Raw genomic sequence first — 21133 nt, 5'->3', positions numbered from 1 at the left:
TTCCCCATCGGATTCCATCACAACCACCATCGTCGTGGGCAGCTTGATGGTGAGAGATTTTGTCACCCAGGCGCCAGTGTCCAAGACATCAACTCCCTTCACCCCACAGATCTAGCCAACTACTCTAACATAGGCACCATTGTCACTCACTTCAGATTTATTCGCTTTTGGCAATCTGAGTAACTGAAGAAGGACTACAACATTCTCTTGAACACCCTTGTTTTTACAGGGAAGCAACAGAGGACATGGAAATCGTATTGTATCACAGAGAAATAGAAGTGCAGTAAAAACGTAAGTAACCTAATCTATGTTCCTTTAATGCTACGAGGGTACTGTCTGCAATACTCATACGCACTGTCAAGAGTAGTAGGCTACGGCCCAGTTCTGTGACATTTTAGAGACACATTTGCATACACCTACACGCACTCACTCATGACAAAGTTTTACTTTCACACACAAACGGAGCACAAAGAAGAATGAACATTAAGAGAGAGTGGACATTGAAGAAGGAAAATAAGAAAAATAAGTAAAATAAATAAATTGGGACTGGAATTTACCAAAATAATGTTTAAAGGTTAAATATGTTAAATGTTAAAGTTTGAAAGCATGGGGAAATGTACAGTGGAAAATGTTATTGGAGTAATGCAGTAAAGGGGATGACAATGTTATTTGCATTGAAATATGATGAATGTAGACAATGTGTTTTAAGCCTATAAGAACAAGGCCGTGGGGCCTGTAGGAGGTTGATAATGAAAGGTTATAATGCTGAAATGTTGTAATGATGGGATGTTTAACTTGTTGGATATCTAAGAGCTAAGGGGAGTAGTAAGTTAGGTTAGAGTAGGATTGTAATGGAGCCAAGTGGGGAATGGTAATAAAAGATAAGGTTTTATTAACATCAAGAGTGCTGGCCTGAATTGGAAGTTGCCTGGTCAGAGCGGCTAGGAGGAGACATCCTGTCAAGGTGGGCATCCTGGGAGGAAAGGAGCGTTGTCCGCATTAGGTGTTAACCACTGTATGCGTCATCGGAGCAGGTGTCAGTCATGATGAGTTGGCAGAAAGAAGAATGGAGGGTATAAAAGAGCTATGATTTTTGGGAGATGGGCACTCTCTTTGAGCTTGCTAGAAAAACCTGTCGACTGCTGAAAGAAGATTTTTGGTGTAGCTTTTTAGCCTAAAATATATTTTGGGTGGTTAGAGCGTTGGACTAGTAACCGGAAGGTTGCAAGTTCAAACCCCCGAGCTGACAAGGTACAAATCTGTCGTTCTGCCCCTGAACAGGCAGTTAACCCACTGTTCCTAGGCCGTCACTGAAAATAAGAAGTTGTTCTTAAATGACTTGCCTAGTTAAATAAAGGTACATTTGTTTTTTTTTAAAAGATTTTATACTCTGTTAAAGTAAAATTCTAGGTCTCCCTAGTGGTGCAGTGGTCTAAGGCACTGCATCACAGTGCTAGAGGTGTGACTACAGACCCAGGTTTGATCCCAGGCTGTGTTGCAGCCGGCTACGACCCATGAGGCGGCGTACAATTGGCTCGGTGTCATCCGGGTTAGAGGAGAGTTTGGCCGGCTGGTGTTTCCTCCGACACATTGGTGCAGCTGGCTTCTGGTTTACGCGAGCAGTGTGGCTTGGCAGGGTAGTGTTTTGCAGGACGCATGGCTCTTGGCCTTTGCCTCTCCCGAGTCCATATGGGAGTTACAGCTATGGGAGAAGACTGTAACTGCTAATTGGATATCACAAAGAAGGGGGGGGGGGGAAACTATTACAATTCTAGGAGGAATCCTTAAGGTTACCTCATTGATAGAGGTTTGGTAAAATAGTTGTTTGAGTTTTAGGTGTCGTCTTAGGGGGAGCCAAAAAAACTGTTTATATAGTTGTAGAAGGTAAGAAACATTTTTTATTTTTAAATATTGTGCTTCTCATAAAATTGTAAGAGAGGATGGCTTTCATTTCAGCAGCAATGAATTCATGAACTTTTGAGGAAAAGATCATGATCATTAGAAAGCAAATTACGGCCTCCTCTTTAAATCTGCGTAATCCTCCAAAGCTCAGTTGTCCTGAGTCTGCACAACTCTGCCAGGACCTAAGATCAAGGAAGACGCAAGTGTTTTAGTGCTATATCTCTTGACACAATGATGAAAATAATTATGGCCTCTAAAACTTCAAGCTGCATACTGGACCCTATCCCAACTAAACTACTGAAAGAGCTGCTTCCTGTGCTTGGCCCTCCTATGTTGAACATAATAAACGGCTGTATCAAACTCACTAAAAGTGGCAGTAATAAAGCCTCTCTTGAAAAAGCCAAACCTTGACCCAGAAAATATAAAAAACTATCGGACTATATCGAATCTTCCATTCCTCTCAAAACATTTTGAAAAAGCTGTTGCGCAGCAACTCACTGCCTTCCTGAAGACAAACAATGTATACGAAATGCTTCAGTCTGGTTTTAGACCCCATAATAGCACTGAGACTGCACTTGTGAAGGTGGTAAATGACCTTTTAATGGAGTCAGACCGAGGCTCTGCATCTGTCCTCGTGCTCCTAGACCTTAGTGCCGCATTTGATACCATCAATCACCACATTCTTTTGGAGAGATTGGAAACCCAAATTGGTCTACACGGACAAGTTCTGGCCTGGTTTAGATCTTATCTGTCGGAAAGATATCAGTTTGTCTCTGTGAATGGTTTGTCCTCTGACAAATAAACTGTACATTTCAGTGTTCCTCAAGGTTACGTTTTAGAACCACTATTGTTTTCACTATATATTTTACCTCTTGGGGATGTCATTCGAAAACATAATGTTAACTTTCACTGCTATGCGGATGACACACAGCTGTACATTTCAATGAAACATGGTGAAGCCCCAAAATTGCCCTCGCTAGAAGCCTGTGTTTCAGACATAAAGAAGTGGATGGCTGCAAACTTTCTACTTTTAAACTCGGACAAAACAGAGATGCTTGTTCTAGGTCCCAAGAAACGAAGAGATCTTCTGTTGAATCTGACAACTAATCTGATGGTTGTACATTCGTCTCAAATAAAACTGTGAAGGACCTCGGCGTTAGTCTGGACCCTGATCTCTCTTTTGACAAACATATCAAGACTGTTTCAAGGACAGCTTTTTCCATCTACGTAACATTGCAGAAATCAGAAACTTTCTGTCCAAAAATGATGCAGAAAAATGTATCCATGCTTTTGTTTCTTCTAGGTTAGACTACTGCAATGCTCTACTTCCCGGCTACACAGATAAAGCACTAAATAAACTTCAGTTAGTGTTAAATACGGCTGCTAGAGTCCTGACTAGAACCCCAAAATGTGATCATATTACTCCAATGCTAGCCTCCCTACACTGGCTTCCTGTTAAGGCAAGGGCTGATTTAAAGGTTTTACTGCTAACCTACAAAGTATTACATGGGCTTGCTCCTACCTCTCTCTCCTGTTGGTCCTGCCGTACATACCTACACGTACGCTACGGTCACAAGATGCAGGCCTCCTAATTGTCCCTAGAATTTCTAAGCAAACAGCTGGAGGCAGGGTTTTCTCCTATAGAGCTTCATTTTTATGGAATGGTCTGCCTACCCATGTGAGAGACGTAGACTCGGTCTCAACCTTTAAGTCTTTACTGAAGACGCATCTCTTCAGTAGGTCATATGATTGAGTGTAGTCTGGCCCAGTAGTGTGAAGGTGAACGGAAAGGCTCTGGAGCAACGAACCACGCTTGCTGTCTCTGCCGGCCGGTTCCCCTCTTTCCACTGGAATTCTCTGCCTCTAACCCTATTACAGGGGCTGAGGGGTGCGTCACTTGAGTGGGTTGAGTCACTGACGTGGTCTTCCTGTCTGGGCTGGCGTCCCCCCCTTGGGTTGTGTCGTGGCGGAGATCTTTGTGGGCTATACTCGGCCTTGTCTCAGGATGGTAAGTTGGTGGTTGAAGATATCCCTCTAGTGGTGTGGGGGCTGTGCTTTGGACAAGTGTGTGGGGTTATATCCGGCCTGTTTAGCCCTGTCTGGGGGTATCATCGGATGGGGCCATCGGATGGGGTCTCCTGACCCCTGCTGTCTCAGCCTCCAGTATTTATGCTGCAGTAGTTTGTGTCGGTGGGCTAGGGTCAGTCTGTTATATCTGGAGTATTTCTCCTGTCTTATCCAGTGTCCTGTGTGAATTTAAGTATGCTCGCTCTAATTCTGTCTTTCTCTCTCTTTTTCTTTCTCTCTCTCTCGGAGGACCTGAGCCCTAGGACCATGCCTTAGGGCTACCTGGCATGATGACTCCTTGCTGTCCCCAGTCCTGGCCTTGCTGTCCCCAGTCCTGGCCGTGCTGCTGCTTCAGTGTCAACTGTTCTGCCTGCGGCTTTGGAACCCTGACCTGTTCACCGGACGTGCTACCTGTCCCAGACCTGCTGTTTTCAACTCTCTAGAGACAGCAGGAGCGGTAGAGATACTCTCAATGATTGGCTATGAAAAGCCAACTGATATTTACTCCGAATTGTTGCACCCTGGACAACTACTGTGATTATTATTATTTGACCATGCTAGTCATTTATGAACATTTGAACATCTTGGCCATGTTCTGTTATAATCTCCACCCGGCACAGCCAGAAGAGGACTGGCCACCCCGCATAGCCTGGTTCCTCTCTAGGTTTTGGTCTTTCTAGGGAGTTTCTACACCTGCATTGCTTGCTGTTTGGGGTTTTAGGCTGGGTTTCTGTACAGCACTTTGATATATCAGCTGATGTAAATAAATCTGATTTAAAAAAAATAAATACATTTGATAATAGACAGAAAACATTTTATTGGCACTCCCCAACAGGCGTATAGTTAAGGGCACTGAAGGTGGTCTATCAATTTATTTTACTGTACATTTTTGCTCATCATTAATTTGTGATATTGATTTGTGATTTATTGACTTATTTGTGATGTTTTATGCCTGTTTCTGGAATTTTGAATAAACGTGCTATATTGTTCTGAAACCCTGTGTCATCAAAGAGTCATACAAGTGCATGTCGTTTTACTCTAGGTTTCTGAAGAAGGCTTGATTATTTGAGAATCTCTAGCTAATTGTTTTGGTTAATTATTACATCGGGAACCCGAGTAGCTGGTATAAAGGAACATAACCTGATACCCAACAATAGTTACTGAGTGCATTGGTAGGACTCTTAGTGAGGAGTGTCTCTTGGCTAAAGCCAGAGCAGGACGTCAGATGATGTGGAAGTAATATGGCTACAGGTTCATCTACCTCACCTAAAGCATATTCTCATAGGAAGTTGCTATATACAATCAAGTGCTAAAAGGCAATATTTGTAACCAGTGCCTGCAGTCTGGTTCAAGTCATCAGTTAACCTACCAGGGAATTTTTTTTAAAGAATAAGAACTAAATCATCCACATGTATTGATCACATCTTTACTAATATTGCAGAAATCTGCTCTAAAGCAGTCGCAACACCCATTGGATGTAGTAATCATAACTTAATAGCTATATCTAGGAAAAACAAGAGTTAGCCTAGACAATCTGATGAGTGACAATATTAGGCCTATCAGTTGTCAAATTGTCCATGAAGAGATGGGCGCATCTGGTAATTGACAGATGCATATCAAATCTTCCTTCAGGCAGGAAGGTACATTGTGATTTCTGTATAGTATTTGATTGAGCATATTCTGCCAAATATCTCTCAGATTTCAAGAGGTGCAGCTCTTTTTCCAAATTGCACTTTTTCCAAGAATATCTGTGCTGTCCATGCATTCAGCACATGAACACTCGCCCGGCAGCATTGCTCTGCCTACTATAAGCAAAAACGAGTAACATAATAAACCAACATTTTAAATATGTTAATCTGTCGTCAATGGCTGAATGGGAGCTAGAAACCAGATAGAAACAGATAATGGTGCATGTGATATCGAAACCAAGTACCTGCTCAATGGCTTTCCATATCTGGGAAAAGATTAAACCAGGCCAGTGGGTGAGCGACTGTCTGAGACTGTGTTTTTTGAGAATCTGGGAGCCTTACATGGGCAAAGATGTGACCATGGGCAACTTATTCACATCAATTTCCCTGGTAGACAAGTTGTTTGCAAAGAAGACTAGCCTGCTCGGAACAGTGAACAAACAAAGGCAGGAGCTGCCCTCCTCCACGCTGTATCGGCTGTCGTGGGTTGAAGAAGGTGAAGAGGACCAAAGTGCAGCGTGGTACATGTTCATGATGTATATTTATTTTAACTCGGAACACTACGATCAAAATAACAAGAATAGACCAACACGAACCAGTCTGGTACAGAGACCGAAAACAACTACCCACAAACACAGGTGGGAACAGGCTACCTAAGTATGGTTCTCAATCAGAGACAACATTTGCCAGCTGCCTCTGATTGGGAACCATACCAGGCCAAACACATAGAAATACAAAACCTAGACTACAAAACATAGAATGCCCACCCCAACTCACGCCCTGACCAAACTAAAACAGAGACATAAAAAAGGAACTAAGGTCAAGACGTGACACGTGCAAAACATACCAGAAATTCCACATCAGTGATGGAGAGCGGTAAACACTCACGGTGACAAGATGTAAAAGAAGAGTGTTTGCATCCTCAGCTCCATGCATCCCACGGGTCTAGCATGTGAGCTTCGTGAGAACCACATGAACGCCAAGAAAGAAGCTACAGCCACAAAGCAGGCCGCAGGTCCTGCTATCCCTCTTTCCCAAGCACCACAGCTCCCACTCTGGGAAAAATAAGACGCAATGTCAAGACTGCAGGTGCACACAAAACAATGCCCATGAAAACTGTGTGCAGTGCAACTGATCTGTTTGTAGGGCTTGCTCTTGTTATGTCTGGCATGTGAAGTGTTTTTGACCCATTGTATATATTTATTGTTTTTTGTTCACAGTGATTTTTAATATTAAACTGCACCGTGGTAAAGCAGTCTTTGCAGTCTTTGCTCTCCTGTGCCTGACTTCTCTGACTTCTCTGCCACCAGTACGCACTCATTACAGACAGTTTGAAAGGTCAAGGCAGGCAGAAAGGTCAGGCAGGCGGGTGCAGAGTCCAGAAACAGGCAAGGGTCAAAACCGGGAGGGCTAGAAAAAGTAGGAAAACGTGAAAAACGCTGGTTGACTTGAAAAACATACAAGAAGAACTGGCACAGAGACACAGGAAACACAGGGATAAATACACTGGAGAAAATAAGCGACACCTGGAGGGAGTGGAGACAATCACAGGGAAAGGTGAAACAGATCAGCGCGTGACGTGTAATGTTTAAATTGTATGGGAAATAAAAATATACTATAGGCCTAAAATTAGACAAAACATATCCTTGACTCTTTTTTTATTGATATAGTTCCATGAATATTTCTTTATGCAATTAATAATTTACAATAGTTAATGCACTATTCTTCAAGCATTTATTTATTAACCATGTTTGCGCTCCTTGCAGGTTGATATCTGATGCATATGCTGAAGGGGAAGCCCGGCAAGGTTCGCTAGCGGGTACTTATATGCTGAACGGCCAGGCGGATGTAGTGTTAAACCACCTGACCAATTCTTAAAACAATGAGACTCCCTAAATCTCTCTCAGATTATTACCAATCCCACAAGGAATGACAGCAAACACCTAGAAAAGGCTACTCTCTGATGCTACCCTCACAAATAATCCTGACAGGTATCAGTCTGATGCTTTCTGTAATGACCTTAGTGATCACTGTTTTACGGACTGTGTTCGTAATGGCTGCTCAGTTAAACGACCTGTCCTGATTTGTCATAGACGCTTCCTTAAAAACTTTATAAGAATGATTTGAAGGTAAATACACAACGCAGAGGATGAGAAGACTAAAAACTAGAGTACTAATGGTCAATAAGGAATTGTAAATAGGAGTTGGGTCTCAGTTCAACAGCTGTTTAGAATCTGTTGAATGTCACTCCTGAACTCAGAGCTACGTGTGCTACGTTCTGTAGTAGGGAGCAGGATACTTGTTATTTGGCCATTGGCCAAGTTGTACTGCAAGGTCTTCTGTTTGGTCAACATCAGGCTAGATTGGGGGGGTTATAAATGACATCCTGTTCCTTTGTTCGGTTGAGAAAAGCTGAGGACAGGGGAGACTGAACAGCTACCTCCCAGCATAACATCTTGATTTGTCCTTCTCAAATAAACCTATTTTTCTCCCCCTGATTTGCTTTGGAGTTTGTGTTATTGAAGGATAACATCAATTGCTAACAACTTTAATGAGCAAGCTTTCATTCATGACCTGGCCTCTGTGATTTGGTATAGAATCAGCTTGATACATTCTGTTGAAGATGCTAGGAAACTCTTTTTTTATATTTTCAGTGGTATTTTTAACAAGCACACCTCCATAAAGAAAATTAGAATTATAAGCAGGTTCAGTGCCTGGTTTTACCGTGATCTGGCAGTTAATCAACCTCAATAACACCATTTGGCGAAAGGCTTGCCAGACAAATACTCTGACTGACTGGCTGAAGTTCAGGCAAATGAAAATAAGTGCACTCAGGGTATCCGGAAGGCCAAAGTTAGTTAATTTAAGGAGCCGTTCTCTCTCTGTGGGTCTAAACCCAAGAAGTTCTGGAAAACGGTGAAAGACCTGGAGAATAAACCCTCCTCCTCACACCTGCCCATGTCCCTTAATGTTGATGATGTGGTTGTTGCTGACAAGAAGCACATGGCTGAGGTCTTTAATCACCACTTCATTAAGTCTGGATTCCTATTTGACTTAGTCATGCCTCCTTGCCCGTTCAACACTTCCTCATCTCCCAGGCCTTCTAATGCGATTAGCCCTGATGCACTTCCCTCTTTTCCCCCTGCCCCGTTACACAGCTTCTCCCTGCAGGCTGTTGCTGAGTCTAAGGTACTAGAGGAGCTCCTTAAACTTGACCCCAAAAAACATCTGCGTCAGATGGTTTAGATCCTTCCTTCTTTAAGGTTTCTGCTACTACAGGGGTTCATCAAGTTTAGAGCTTATACCGCAACAGTTTGTGGCATATGGTGGTAAACTGCGTAATTCTGTCCCCGCACCACACTATCACAAGGGGGAGTTAGAACACTGATCTGTCAGTAGTCTAAACGGTGGTAAAATGTTGGGATTTTTCACATCTAGGTGAGCTATTAGACTGTCCTTTGGTAAATGAATGGAGGTGTGCATGTTTCAGTCTGAGAGTCTCTCTTCTCTGGCACTAGTGTCCTGCATCAGGCAACAACAACAAAAATAGCTGGTGGGTGTTGAGATAGAACTTGGGTAAATACAATGACGGAATTATACATAACATGTGGACTGACGTTTTCGAAAAATAGGCACGGTGGGCTTTTGGTTTCTCTCCCTCTAAAAACATCAATAAATCATCATAAATAACAACCTGGCTTTATTTAACACAGTGTGAAAGAGTGATACCCCCTTTAAATAAAGTGAGTTTCTGAAACATTCTCTGCTGTTGTGAAGAAGACACTGAAAGAAAGAGAGTCCAGCGAGGATAGGGAGGGGAAAAAAGTTGACCATAATTTGAAGACCTGAGTTGCTTAATTAATTTATTTTATTTATGAAATGTACTAGTTCATTTAGGCAATTTCACATATTTGTTTTGACTTGGCCTATTTAGTAGGTTATTTTGCAGCATAAAGCTATATTTGTCAGCATAAAGCTTTGGATCAAAATAAATCATTGCATTAAAGAAATGCTTTGACCAGGTTCATCTGCTCATGTTGTGTGTGTGTGTCTGTGTATGTGTTCAATTATCTGTGACATTGTGGTTACAATGAAGAATGGAAACAAAATGAATCGTAATGAATAATCAGATGTGTGTTGCAAGCTTGTCATTTGTCCTTTCTTTGTAGAATTGTAAGATTTTTTCTGTTTTTTTTTTAGACAACACAAAACATGCACATACAAATGACAACTACATCACACCTTCCCAGACCCACACCTCACTCTCTTCAACATTACATATACATTTTAGTCATTTAGCAGCTACTTACTACCTGAAATGCATACATTTTCATACTCTTCTCATACTGCTACCTTGTGGGAATTGAACCCACAACCCTGGCCTTGTAAGCACCATGCTCTACATACTGAGCTACAAAGGGCACAAGGCCTCAAACTGCATAATTTTGTTTCTCTCCATCACCCACGCACTTTCAACATTTGGATGATAAAGCTGACATTGGATTGATTTTCAGTTTTTAAGTATACACTTTTTTTGAGATGACTGATGAGAAAAGTATCATCCAACCAATAGGGTATCTCATTGCATCCTTATATGTCATGTCTTGAAATATGCAGACAGACGGATTCAAAGTTAATTTCCATTGTAATACTTCTGACAGCCACATTTTTAACACCGTCTATAACTTTTGGATACAATTCCCAGAAGGCATGGATTATTATAACCTGAACCTGGTAATCAAATGTAATTTGCTGCAGGGCTAAAACCTATGGGTTTAATCTTCTGAATTAAGGATTATATTGAAGATAGAAGCCACCTCTTAATAAATGTTTTAGTTGCGAGAGATCCGAGACCCTTTACCCAACAAAATAATACATTCATTTCAACATTCACACCTCCATTAATTTACAAAAGGATAGTCTAACAGCGTGGCTAGGTGTGATAAAAATCCCCCAATTTGTGCCACAAGTTTAGACGACCGATAGATGCTGCGGTCAGAGTTTAGTCCTATTTTAAAGTGGCAAACTTGCAATAAATTCGAGGCTTAAGTCCTCTAAAGTTGTACATTTGTAAATCAATATCACAGACCTGATTTGCCATAACAAAAAAAATGCATCGACCCTTACAAATATATATTGTAGCAAGAGGAGAGAAATTGTATATGATGAAGACAATCAGAAAGAATGTGTCTGTAACCCTGCATTATAATATAACTTGTTTTGAACGAAAGCCAGGAATTAGTGAGTCACTCAGCCCTACGCTTGGGGTCCTGCTTCTGTTGTCTATTTGAGTGTTTGTTTAATATCCTATTGATTCTGTGATCACCAAGCCGCGAAATGTTGGATAAAGAAATTTGTTATGCTATATTAAAAGCTTTACAATTTTGTTTCATTAGACCAGACTCGCTGGTATTACTACTAATTTATTTAGTGTTGTTTACACTGTTCCAAACGGGCAGAAAAATTATATTGTAATCTAACAGCACCTGTTTGTCATGCAACATTTCACCTATTTCACATGATATGCCAAAAATACTTATATCCACTAGACTAAATAGTCAAATTTTTCCTTTCGATTATTTAATGAACCATTATCATGTTGTTTCAAGTTATCCCTTTGGAGCACATGCAAAAGCGATTTGGAGTTGTTGCGCCGGAGACTAAATGTATTACAATTTAATTTGAATGAACGGAATGAGGAGAATGAAGAAGAAAAAGGTGATTGAATTTAGAACAATAGTGTAAGAATTGCTTTTCGTCTGTCCCGCATGCACACAAAAAAAATTATATATTTTTTGTTTCACATCAATGATGTCGCTCTTGCTGCTTGTGATTCTCTGATCCACCTCTAAACAGATGACACCATTCTATATACTGTAGTTCTTGCTCTTCTTTGGACACTGTGTTAACAAACCTCCAGACGAGCTTCAATGCCATACAAGTCTCCTTCCGTGGCCTCCAACTGCTCTTAAATGCAAGTAAAACTAAATGCATGCTCTTCAACCGTTCGCTGCCCTCACCTCCCCACCCATCCAGCATCACTACTCTGGATGGTTCTGACTTACAATATGTGGACAACTACAAATACCTAGGTGTCTGGTTAGACTGTAAACTCTCCTTCCAGACTCACATTAAGCATCTCCAATCCAAAATGAAATCTGCTTCCTATTTCACAACAAAGCATCCTTCACTCATGCTGCCAAACATACCCTCGTAAAACTGACTATCCTACCAATCCTTAACTTCTGCGATGTCATTTACAAAATAGTCAACAACACTCTACTCAGCAAGTTGGATGCAGTCAATCACAGTGCCATCCGTTTTGTCACTAAAGCACCTTATACCACCCACCACTGCGACTTGTATGCTCTCGTTGGCTGGCCCTCGCTACATATTCGTCGCCAGACCCACTGGCTCCAGCTCATCTACAAGTCCATGCTAGGTAAAGCTCCGCCTTATCTCAGTTCACTGGTTACGATGGCAACACCCATCCGTAGCACGCACTCCAGCAGGTGTATCTCACTGATCATCCCTAAAGCCAACACCTCATTTGGCCGCCTTTCGTTCCAGTTCTCTGCTGCCTGTGATTGGAACGAATTGCAAAAATCACTGAAGTTGGAGACTTTTATCTCCCTCACCAACTTCAAACATCTGCTATCTGAGCAGCTAACCGATCGCTGCAGCTGTACATAGTCTATTGGTAAATAGCCCACCCATTTTCACCTACCTCATCCCCATACTGTTTTTATTTATTTATTTTTCTGCTCTTTTGCACACCAATATCTCTACCTTTACATAACCATCTGATCATTTATCACTCCAGTGTTAATCTGCATAATTGTAATTATTTGCCTACCTTCTCATGCCTTTTGCACACAATGTATATATAGACTCCCCTTTTTTCTACTGTGTTATTGACTTGTTAATTGTTTACTCCATGTGTAACTCTGTGTTGTCTGTTCACACTGCTATGCCTTATCTTGGCCAGGTCGCAGTTGCAAATGAGAACTTGTTCTCAACTAGCCTACCTGGTTAAATAAAGGTGAAATAAAAAAAAATAAAAAAATAAAAATCTATAAGTCTTTGCTAGGTAAAGCCCCGTCTTATCTCAGCTCACTGGTCACCATAGCAACACCCACCCGTAGCACGCGCTCCAGCAGGTATATTTCACTGGTCACCCCCAAAGTCAATTCCTCGTTTGGCCGCTTTTCCTTCCAGTTCTCTGCTGCCAATGACTGGAACGAATTGCAAAAATCACTGGAGCTGGAGACTCATATCTCCCTCACTAACTTTAAGCATCAGCTGTCAGAGCAGCTCACAGATCATTTCACCTGTACATAGCCCATCTGTAAACAGCTCATGCAACTACCTCATCCCCATATATATATATATTTTTTTTTTGCTTCTTTGCACCCCAGTATCTCGACTTGCACATTCATCTTCTGCACATCTATCACGCCAGTGTTAATGCTAAATTCTAATTACTTCGCCACTACGGCCTATTTATTGCCTTACCTCCCTAATCTTACTTCATTTGCACACACTGTATATAGACGTTTTTCTATTGTGTTATTGACTGTACATTTGTTTATTCCATGTGTAACTCTGTGTTGTTGTTCGTGTCGCACTGCTTTGCTTTATCTTGGCCAGGTCGCAGTTGTAAATGAGAACTTGTTCTCAACTGGCCTACCTGGTTAAATAAAGGTTAAATAAAATGAAAATCCAGATGTAGTTAGAAAACAGTGTATGTGGTGGGTTATGCAAAGTGATGGGTGAAGTGAGAGGCTGTAAAGGAGTACGTAACTGTCTGCAGGGAAGTCAGGTGCAGGAGAGCAGAAATGGTTAGCAAACGGAGCCCTTTATTGAGGCGAACAGAACACGGGACTCAGAAAACTAAACACACACGGGTTACAATAACCCGGAGCAAACCAGCCTGGAGTACACATACATTTTTACAGATAACAATTCCACACACAGACATGGTGGGAAACAGAGGGTTATATGCAAGACGAGTAATTAGGGAATGCAAACCAGGTGTGCCGGAAAACAAGAAAAAACAAATGGAAAATGAAAGGTGGATCGGCGATGGCTAGAAGACCGGTGAAGTCGACCGCCAAACACCGCCCGAGCAAGGAAAGGGACCGACCTCGGCGGAAGTCGTGACTCATCCCTCACAAACATCCATTAATAAATATAAAGTCCCTGAACTCTGCAAGTGTCTATTGTATTGCTGATAGCCCATCAAGGCTGGATGGCTTCTTTTGTGTTCCAATTTATTGGAAAGGTTTCTAAAACATTTACACCTGGCCCACAGCAGTGTTGCGTACTTACAGAACAGTGCATATTCACTCCATTCTCAGCCTGACTCTCTGTCACCAGAAGCCACCTTTCTATTGTTGTTATCTACTCGGTAACATTCCATAAGTACATTTAATAAATAAAACACATACATTAATTAACTTAGGTCTGGAAAACATGTTTTTTATTTATTTTTTTATTTATCTTACCTTTATTTAACTAGGCAAGTCCGTTAACCTCTCTAGGGTACGTGGGACGTCCCACCTGGCCAACATCCATGCAGAGCGCCAAGTTCAAAAACAGAAATACTCATTCTAAAAATTCCTAAAACATACAAATGTTGTACATAGGTTTGAAGATGAACGTCTTGTTAATCCAAAAAGGTTTGTAGAAACATGTCAAAATATGTTTATAATCATACATAAGGTTGTTTTTAGCCTAAATAATCGATAATATTTCAACCGGACAATAACGTCGTCAATGTAAAAGGTAAACAAGAAAGGTTCGCTCTCGGGTCGGGCGCATGAAAAAGCTCTATGACACTGTAGGGTCCAGTCATTCAGACTGGTCTTACTCCCTAATTTTTCAGAAAACAAGCCTGAAACAATTTCTAAAGACTGTTGACATCTAGTAGAAGGCATGGGAAGTGCAATTTGAGTCCTTAGTCAATGGATACTGTAAAGGCATTCAATAGAAAACTACAAAAATAAAAAAAATCCTACTTCCTGGATGGATTTTTCTCAGGTTTTCGCCTGCCAAATCAGTTCTGCTATACTCACATACATTATTTTAACAGTTTTGGAAAATTGAGTGTTTTCTATCCAAATGATATGCATATTCTAGCTTCTGGGCCTGAGTAGCAGGCAGTTTACTTTGGGCACGCTTTTCATCCAAACTTCCAAATACTGGTCCCTACCCTAGTGAAGTTATGAACAAATTCTTATTTACAATGATGGCCCACCCCGGCCAAACCCAGACGATGGTGGGACAATTGCTCACCGCCCTATGTGTCTCCCAATCACAGCCAGTGGTGATACAGCCTGAAATTGAACCAGGGTCTGTAGTGATGCCTCTAGCACTGAGACTCAGTGCCTTAGACCGCTGCGCCACTCGGGAGCCCCATGACAAATTTCTAAGGGAATGAGTATCACTGAATGACAAAAATATTGGAATAAAGTAGGCTAATGCAATTGAACGCATCACATTGTTGCTTTCTGAAACACCCAAAGTCATCCAATTGTTATAATAGGATTTGAAGCAATAGCCCGCATGTGGTCAAGTATTTCAGCACCGTTTGCGCTGAAAGAGAGGCCATCAGTAAAACATTGTGTTGTTTGCTGGGAATTAGGTTCAATGTTAGATAGCTAACATTAGGCTCTATCTAGAAAAGCAAATGGCTCTGGGATACGAATAATAACGTCAGCTATGGAGCCAGCCAGCTAATGTTAGCTAGCTAGCTAACAGTACACTTTAGCTAAAGACATGTAGCTATCTAGCCAGGTAAACAATGAACTTAGCTAGGCAATCAACGTTTAAGATCAAACACGTCATGTAACGTTAGCTAACGAGCCAGCCAGCTAACATTAGCTAGTTAAACAACAATGAACACAGCGCCAAATCATGTCATATCCCAGAGCAAACGGCTAGCTAGCTAACAGTACACTTGAGCTTGAAATGAAACCACTTTCTGTAAAAATTTGAAACGTGTAATATCTGAAAATGTAGCTAGCTAACTTTAGATTATCTTTCCTATATACATCAATATGCATGATGGACGCATCTCCCTGTCACGAATACCATGCCACGGTTGCCCTTACTTAGAAGATGTAATCCGGAGACAGGTGTTTTCTCCTTCTCTTTAGCTATCATACTCTAATTCCATTGATTTCAAAACTTGATCCTCCAGAAAGTGGAGAGCAACACTTTTGCAGCTCCACGACACAATGCATTTTAAAAAGCCGCGGTCGACAGGATTACCAACACAGACTGACCAGCTCAAATAGACAGAAGCCCTCTATATGGCAGACCAATCCGAACTCCTCTCTCAGCATGTCCAGCCCACTCATTATCTCAGCCAATCATGGCTAGTGGGAAGGTTGCTGGCTTTTTCTGTGGCTTAACCAACACGGCTCGTAATTTAACAGTTTTATTCGTATTTGCAGATGCATACAAGTTTGTTATTAAGGCACATGAAAGTTCACATGTTTGAGAAGGCATTTCTGCCAAAAAAAGGCATTTTGATAATTAAAAATGTTTTATGTTCAAATGGCTCTCCTGTGAAGTCATGACTTGTGACATACACCTAGCTTCCTGAATCGGGGATCCACTGATCCACTGTATCATTGCCAAGGCCGATCTCTCACACTTTTAACCCATATTTCCTCTCTGGGAGGTTCCCAGTGCTTGGAAGGCATCCACGGTGCATCCTTTATTTAAAAGGGGAGATCAAGCGGATCCTAACTGTTATAGGCCAATATATATATTTCTCTGTTTATCAAAAGTGTTGGAAAAACTTGTCAATAAGCAACTGACTGGCTTTATTGATGTCTAAAGTAATCTCTCTGATATGCAATCTGGTTTCCGCTCAGGTTATGGATGTGTCACTGCAACCTTAAAGGTCCTAAATGACATCACCACTGCCCTTTATTCTAAGCAATGTTGTGCTGTTATTGACTTGGCAAAAGCTTTTGATATGGTAGACCATTTCATTCTGGTGGGTGGGCTAAGGAGTATTGGTGTCTCTGATGGGTGTTTGGCCTGGTTTGCTAACATCCTCTCTCATAGAGTGCAGTGTGTAAAGCCAGAACATCTGATGTCTCATCCACTTCCTGTCACCCAAGAGAGTACCCCAAGACTCGATCCTAGGCCCTACACTCTTCTCAATTTACATCAGCAACATAGCTCAGGCAGTAGGAAGCGCTCTTATCCATTCATATGCAGATGATACAGTCTTATACTAAAAAAACACTCAAACTACATTAAAATAACCTGGAGTCCAATCAATGAGACAAGATCAGAAATGTTGGTTAGAGATGCCTAGCCATATAAAAAAACCCTCACAAAATGTAAGTTGACTATTCACAAAAAGCATTGCCTGATGTGAACCATGCCTCGAACAAAAGAGATCTCAGAAGACCTAAGATTAAGAATTGTTGACTTTCATAAAGCTGGAAAGGGTTACAAAAGTATCTCTCAAAGTTTTGATTTTCATCAGTCCACGTTAAGACAAATTGTTTATAAATGGAGAAAGTTCAGCACTGTTGCTACTCTCCCTAGGAGTGCCCATAAGGGAAAGATGACTGCAAGAGCACAGCGCAGAATGCTCAATGAGGTTAAGAAGAATCCTAGAGTGTCAGCTAAAGACTTGTAGAAATCTCTGGAACATGCTAACATCTCTGTTGATGAGTTTATGATATGTAAAACACTAAACAAGAATGGTGTTCATGGGAGTACACCACGGAAGAAGCCACTGCTGTCCAAAACATCTGAAATGTGCAAAAATGCACCTGGATTTTCCACAGCGCTACTGGCAAAATATTCTGTGGACAGATGAAGCTACAGTTGAGTTGTTTGCAAGGAACAAAAAATGGAGAGAAAAAGGATACAGCACACCAACGTATCCCAACTGTAATGTATGGAGCATCATTGTTTGGGGATGCTTTGCTGCCTCAGGACCTGGACAGCTTTCTATCATCAATGGAAAAACAAATTCCCAAGTTTATCAAGACATTTTGCAGGAGAATGAAAAATGTCTGCCAATTGAAGCACAACATAAGTTGAGTGATGCAACAGGACAACGACCCAAAACACCGAAGTAAATCAACAACAGAATGGCTTCAACAGAAGAAAATATGCCTTCTGGGGTGACCCAATCAGAGTCCTGACCTCATACTAATTGAGATGCTGTGGCAGGACCTCAAGAGAACGGTTCACACCAGACATCCCAAGAATATTGCTGAACTGAAACAGTTTTGTTAAGTGGAATGGTCCAAAATCCTTATTGACAGTTGTGCAGGTCTGATCTGCAACTACAGAAAACATTTGGTTGAGGTTATTGCTGCCATAGGAGGGTCAACCAGTTATTAAATCCAAGTGTTCACATACTTTCCCCACCCTGCACTGTGAATGTTTACACTGTGTGTTCAATAAGAACATAAAAACGTATAATTGTTTGTGTGTTATGTCTATTGTTGTGACTTAGATGAAGATCAGATCAAATTGAATTCCAAAGGGTTCACATACTTGTTCTTGCCACTGTAGTGTTGTCTCTACCTTTTTGCCCTTCGTGCTGTTGTCTGTGCCTAACAATGTTTGTAAAAATGTTGTGCTGCTACCATGTTGTGTTGCTGCCATGTTGTGTTGCTAACGTGTTGTTGTTGCATTGCTACCATGCTGTGTTGTTGTCTTAGGTCTCTCTTTATGTCGTGTTGTGGTGTTTTTCCTGTCATTTTTTTTTTTATCCCAGCACCTTTCGCCTCTTGGTAGGTCGTCATTGTAAATAAGAATTTGTTCTTAATTGACTTGCCTAGTTGAATAAAATAAAAAAAGATAGAGGTAAGCTACAAGCAATACATATCATGAAACTCCTGGGGATAATAAAATCAAACAATTATACAAGGATTAATGTTTTTCTGTTGGGTATCTTTAATACATGCAATAGGACAGTGATCACTGATGACATTAGCAAAGACAACCCTCAATAAGTACTTGTAGGGGCTATTTTTCAAAGTGTTGTCAATCAGCGAGGAGTTTGCTGGGTTTCTTACATGAATGCATGTAGTTTTGGAGATTAGTTGAGTCAGGTTAAAGTCAAGACAAATATTCTTCAAATCATCAGAGGCCGGGGTAAGCAAATCCAGGTTAAATTCTCCTGAAATAAGTCCTTCAGATGACAGAAAAGGTTTGAAATATTCAGAAATAGCATCAAATGCATCCACCAGTGCAGCAGGCTGGCAGTAAATCCCCGCTACAAACAAAAGAGTATTTTGGCACAAGGCCACATCTACAGTGCCTTCAGAAAGTATTCAAACCCCTTGACTTTTTCCACATTTTGTTGTGTTACAACCTGAATTGAAATGGATTAAATTTAGATGTTTTTTGTCACTGGCCTACACACAATCCCCCATAATATCAAAGTGGAATTATGTTTTTCTAAATTTTTACAAATTAATAAAAAATTTAAAGCTGAACTGGCTTGCGTCAATAAGTATTCAACTTCTTTGTTATGGCAAGCCTAATTAAGTGTTGGATATAATAAGGAAGACCAGGAAGATTGTCCAATGTCTCAAAAAGAATGTAACCTAATGGTATATGGGCAGCAAAAATGCAGACATTGAATATCTCTTTGAGCATGGTGAAGTTAATCATTACCATTTGGTGTATCAATACACCCAGTTACTACAACGATACAGACGTTAGGGTTAGGGTTAGGGTTAGGGTTAGGGTCCTTCCTAACTCAGTTGCCAGAGAAGAAGGAAACCACTCAGGGATTTCAACACGAGGCCAATGATGGTGACTTTAAAACAGTTACAGAGCTTAATGGGTGTGATAGGAGAAAACTGAGGATGGATCAACAACATTGTACTTAATCCACAATACTAACCTAATTGAGTAAAAGGAAGGAAACCTGTACAGAATACAAATATTCCAAAACATGCATCCTGTTTGCTACAAGGCACTCCTGAACACAAAGAATTATGTTTGGGGAAAATCCAATATAACACATTACTGAGTGCCACTCTCCATATTTTCAAGCATAGTGTGTATGCTTGTAATCATTAAGGAATCAGAAGTTTTTCAGGATAAAAAAGAAACCTGGAGCTAAGCACAGGCAAACTCCTAGAGGAAAGCCTGGTTCAGTCACTGGGAGATTAATTCAACATCTACCCTGGAGTTGCTTATCAAGGAGACTGAATGATCCTGAGTGGCAGAGTTACAGTTTTGACTTAAATCTGCTTGAAAATTTATTGCAAGACTGGAAAACGGTTGTCTAGCAATGATCGAAAACCAATCTGACAGAGTTTAAACAATTTTCAAAATAATTTTGGGCAAATATTATACAATCTAGGATTTGCAAAGCTCTTAGAGACCAGAAAGACTCCCAGCTGTAATCGCTGCTAAAGGAGATTACAACATGTAATGTGACTCAAGGGATTGAATACTTATGTAAATTGGATATTTCTATATTTCATTTTCAATAAGTGTGTAAACATTTCTAAAAACATGTTTTCACTTTGTCATTTAAGGATATTGTGTGTATATGGGTGAGTTTTTGTTATTTTTGATGAATTAATTTTGAATTCAGGCTGTAACACAACAAAATCTGGAATATGTGTGATGATGGTGCCAATATTAGAGTTATTGACCAGAACGGACTCAAACCAAGCTAGTCTAACTGCACCAGCAGCATTGGATGGCGTCAGGAGGTGTGGTAGGCTGGTGGTATGGACAGGAGTTGTAGCTACTGGCCGGCTGCCAGCCGTTAGTCAATTCCCAGGAACAGAGCCGACTCCCAGAGCCGGTAGGTCTGCCGCCATTGGGGCAAAACTGTTTGATAGCCCAATCTGATCTTCCAGGATAGATGTAGACCAGCCAGACATCCACCCTCCAGGACCTCCTATGCCTGGCTAGTGATCGGCGCTCGACTCATCGGCACCCTGACTGGAGGAGGCACTCAAGACCGAGATGCAATTCTCCTGGGATGCAGCTTTGTCGGTGAAGTTTGATAGCAGGTCCTGCTTATACCGCAGCTGAGCTAACAACAGGAGAATCTCTTCCTGAAGCTGCATGATGGTGATGCATATAGGGCAGATGAACCCCCGTCCATTGATCAGTTCCCCCCATTTCTTTCCTCTTGCATGGGAATCATCTTGCACCTGTCACATTTGGGCCCAGACATGTATAAACACCCAGGTAGGCTAGCACTGCTAGTCTGCTAGCCAATAGGATCCAAGCTCAGGTCAGGTTCGAGCAGTCCCAGCCACAAGGGCTAACCGTGATGTGGATAAAAACTTGAATCCAAACGCTAAATCAAACAATACGAAGACATAGATTAGACTAAAAACAGACTAAAACAAACTATGCATTCACATGCCAAACCAATCAAAAAACACCAGCCTTCCCTCCAACCGGTCGTGATGTAGTCTACATTACAGTAAAGCACAAGGAGTTCCCATGGG

The 21133-nt window shown here is 41.2% G+C and overlaps 1 protein-coding gene across 5 annotated transcripts in view; it reads right to left on the bottom strand.

Moving 5' to 3' along the window:
- The window catches only part of LOC139376637 (urotensin-2 receptor), a 71326-nt gene that overhangs the window by 41447 nt on the left and 8746 nt on the right, over nt 1-21133 (bottom strand). For 2 of the 5 annotated variants that reach the window (XM_071119443.1, XM_071119447.1), the window contains one exon: nt 18576-20979. The exons of the other annotated variants lie outside the window; for them this stretch is intronic. Coding sequence is in view for 1 of the 2 variants with exons in the window: in XM_071119447.1 (XP_070975548.1) it covers nt 20944-20979 (36 nt within the window). In the remaining variant the exon portion in view is untranslated. Of the gene's footprint in view, nt 1-18575; nt 20980-21133 lie in introns of those variants that run through there. 5 annotated transcript variants of the gene reach the window in all.

The sequence above is a fragment of the Oncorhynchus clarkii genome, chromosome 20 (assembly GCF_045791955.1).
Source record: "Oncorhynchus clarkii lewisi isolate Uvic-CL-2024 chromosome 20, UVic_Ocla_1.0, whole genome shotgun sequence".
NCBI classification, from domain to species: domain Eukaryota; kingdom Metazoa; phylum Chordata; class Actinopteri; order Salmoniformes; family Salmonidae; genus Oncorhynchus; species Oncorhynchus clarkii.
Note: the sequence above shows the minus strand (reverse complement) of the source record. Positions and strands in the feature narration are given on the sequence as shown.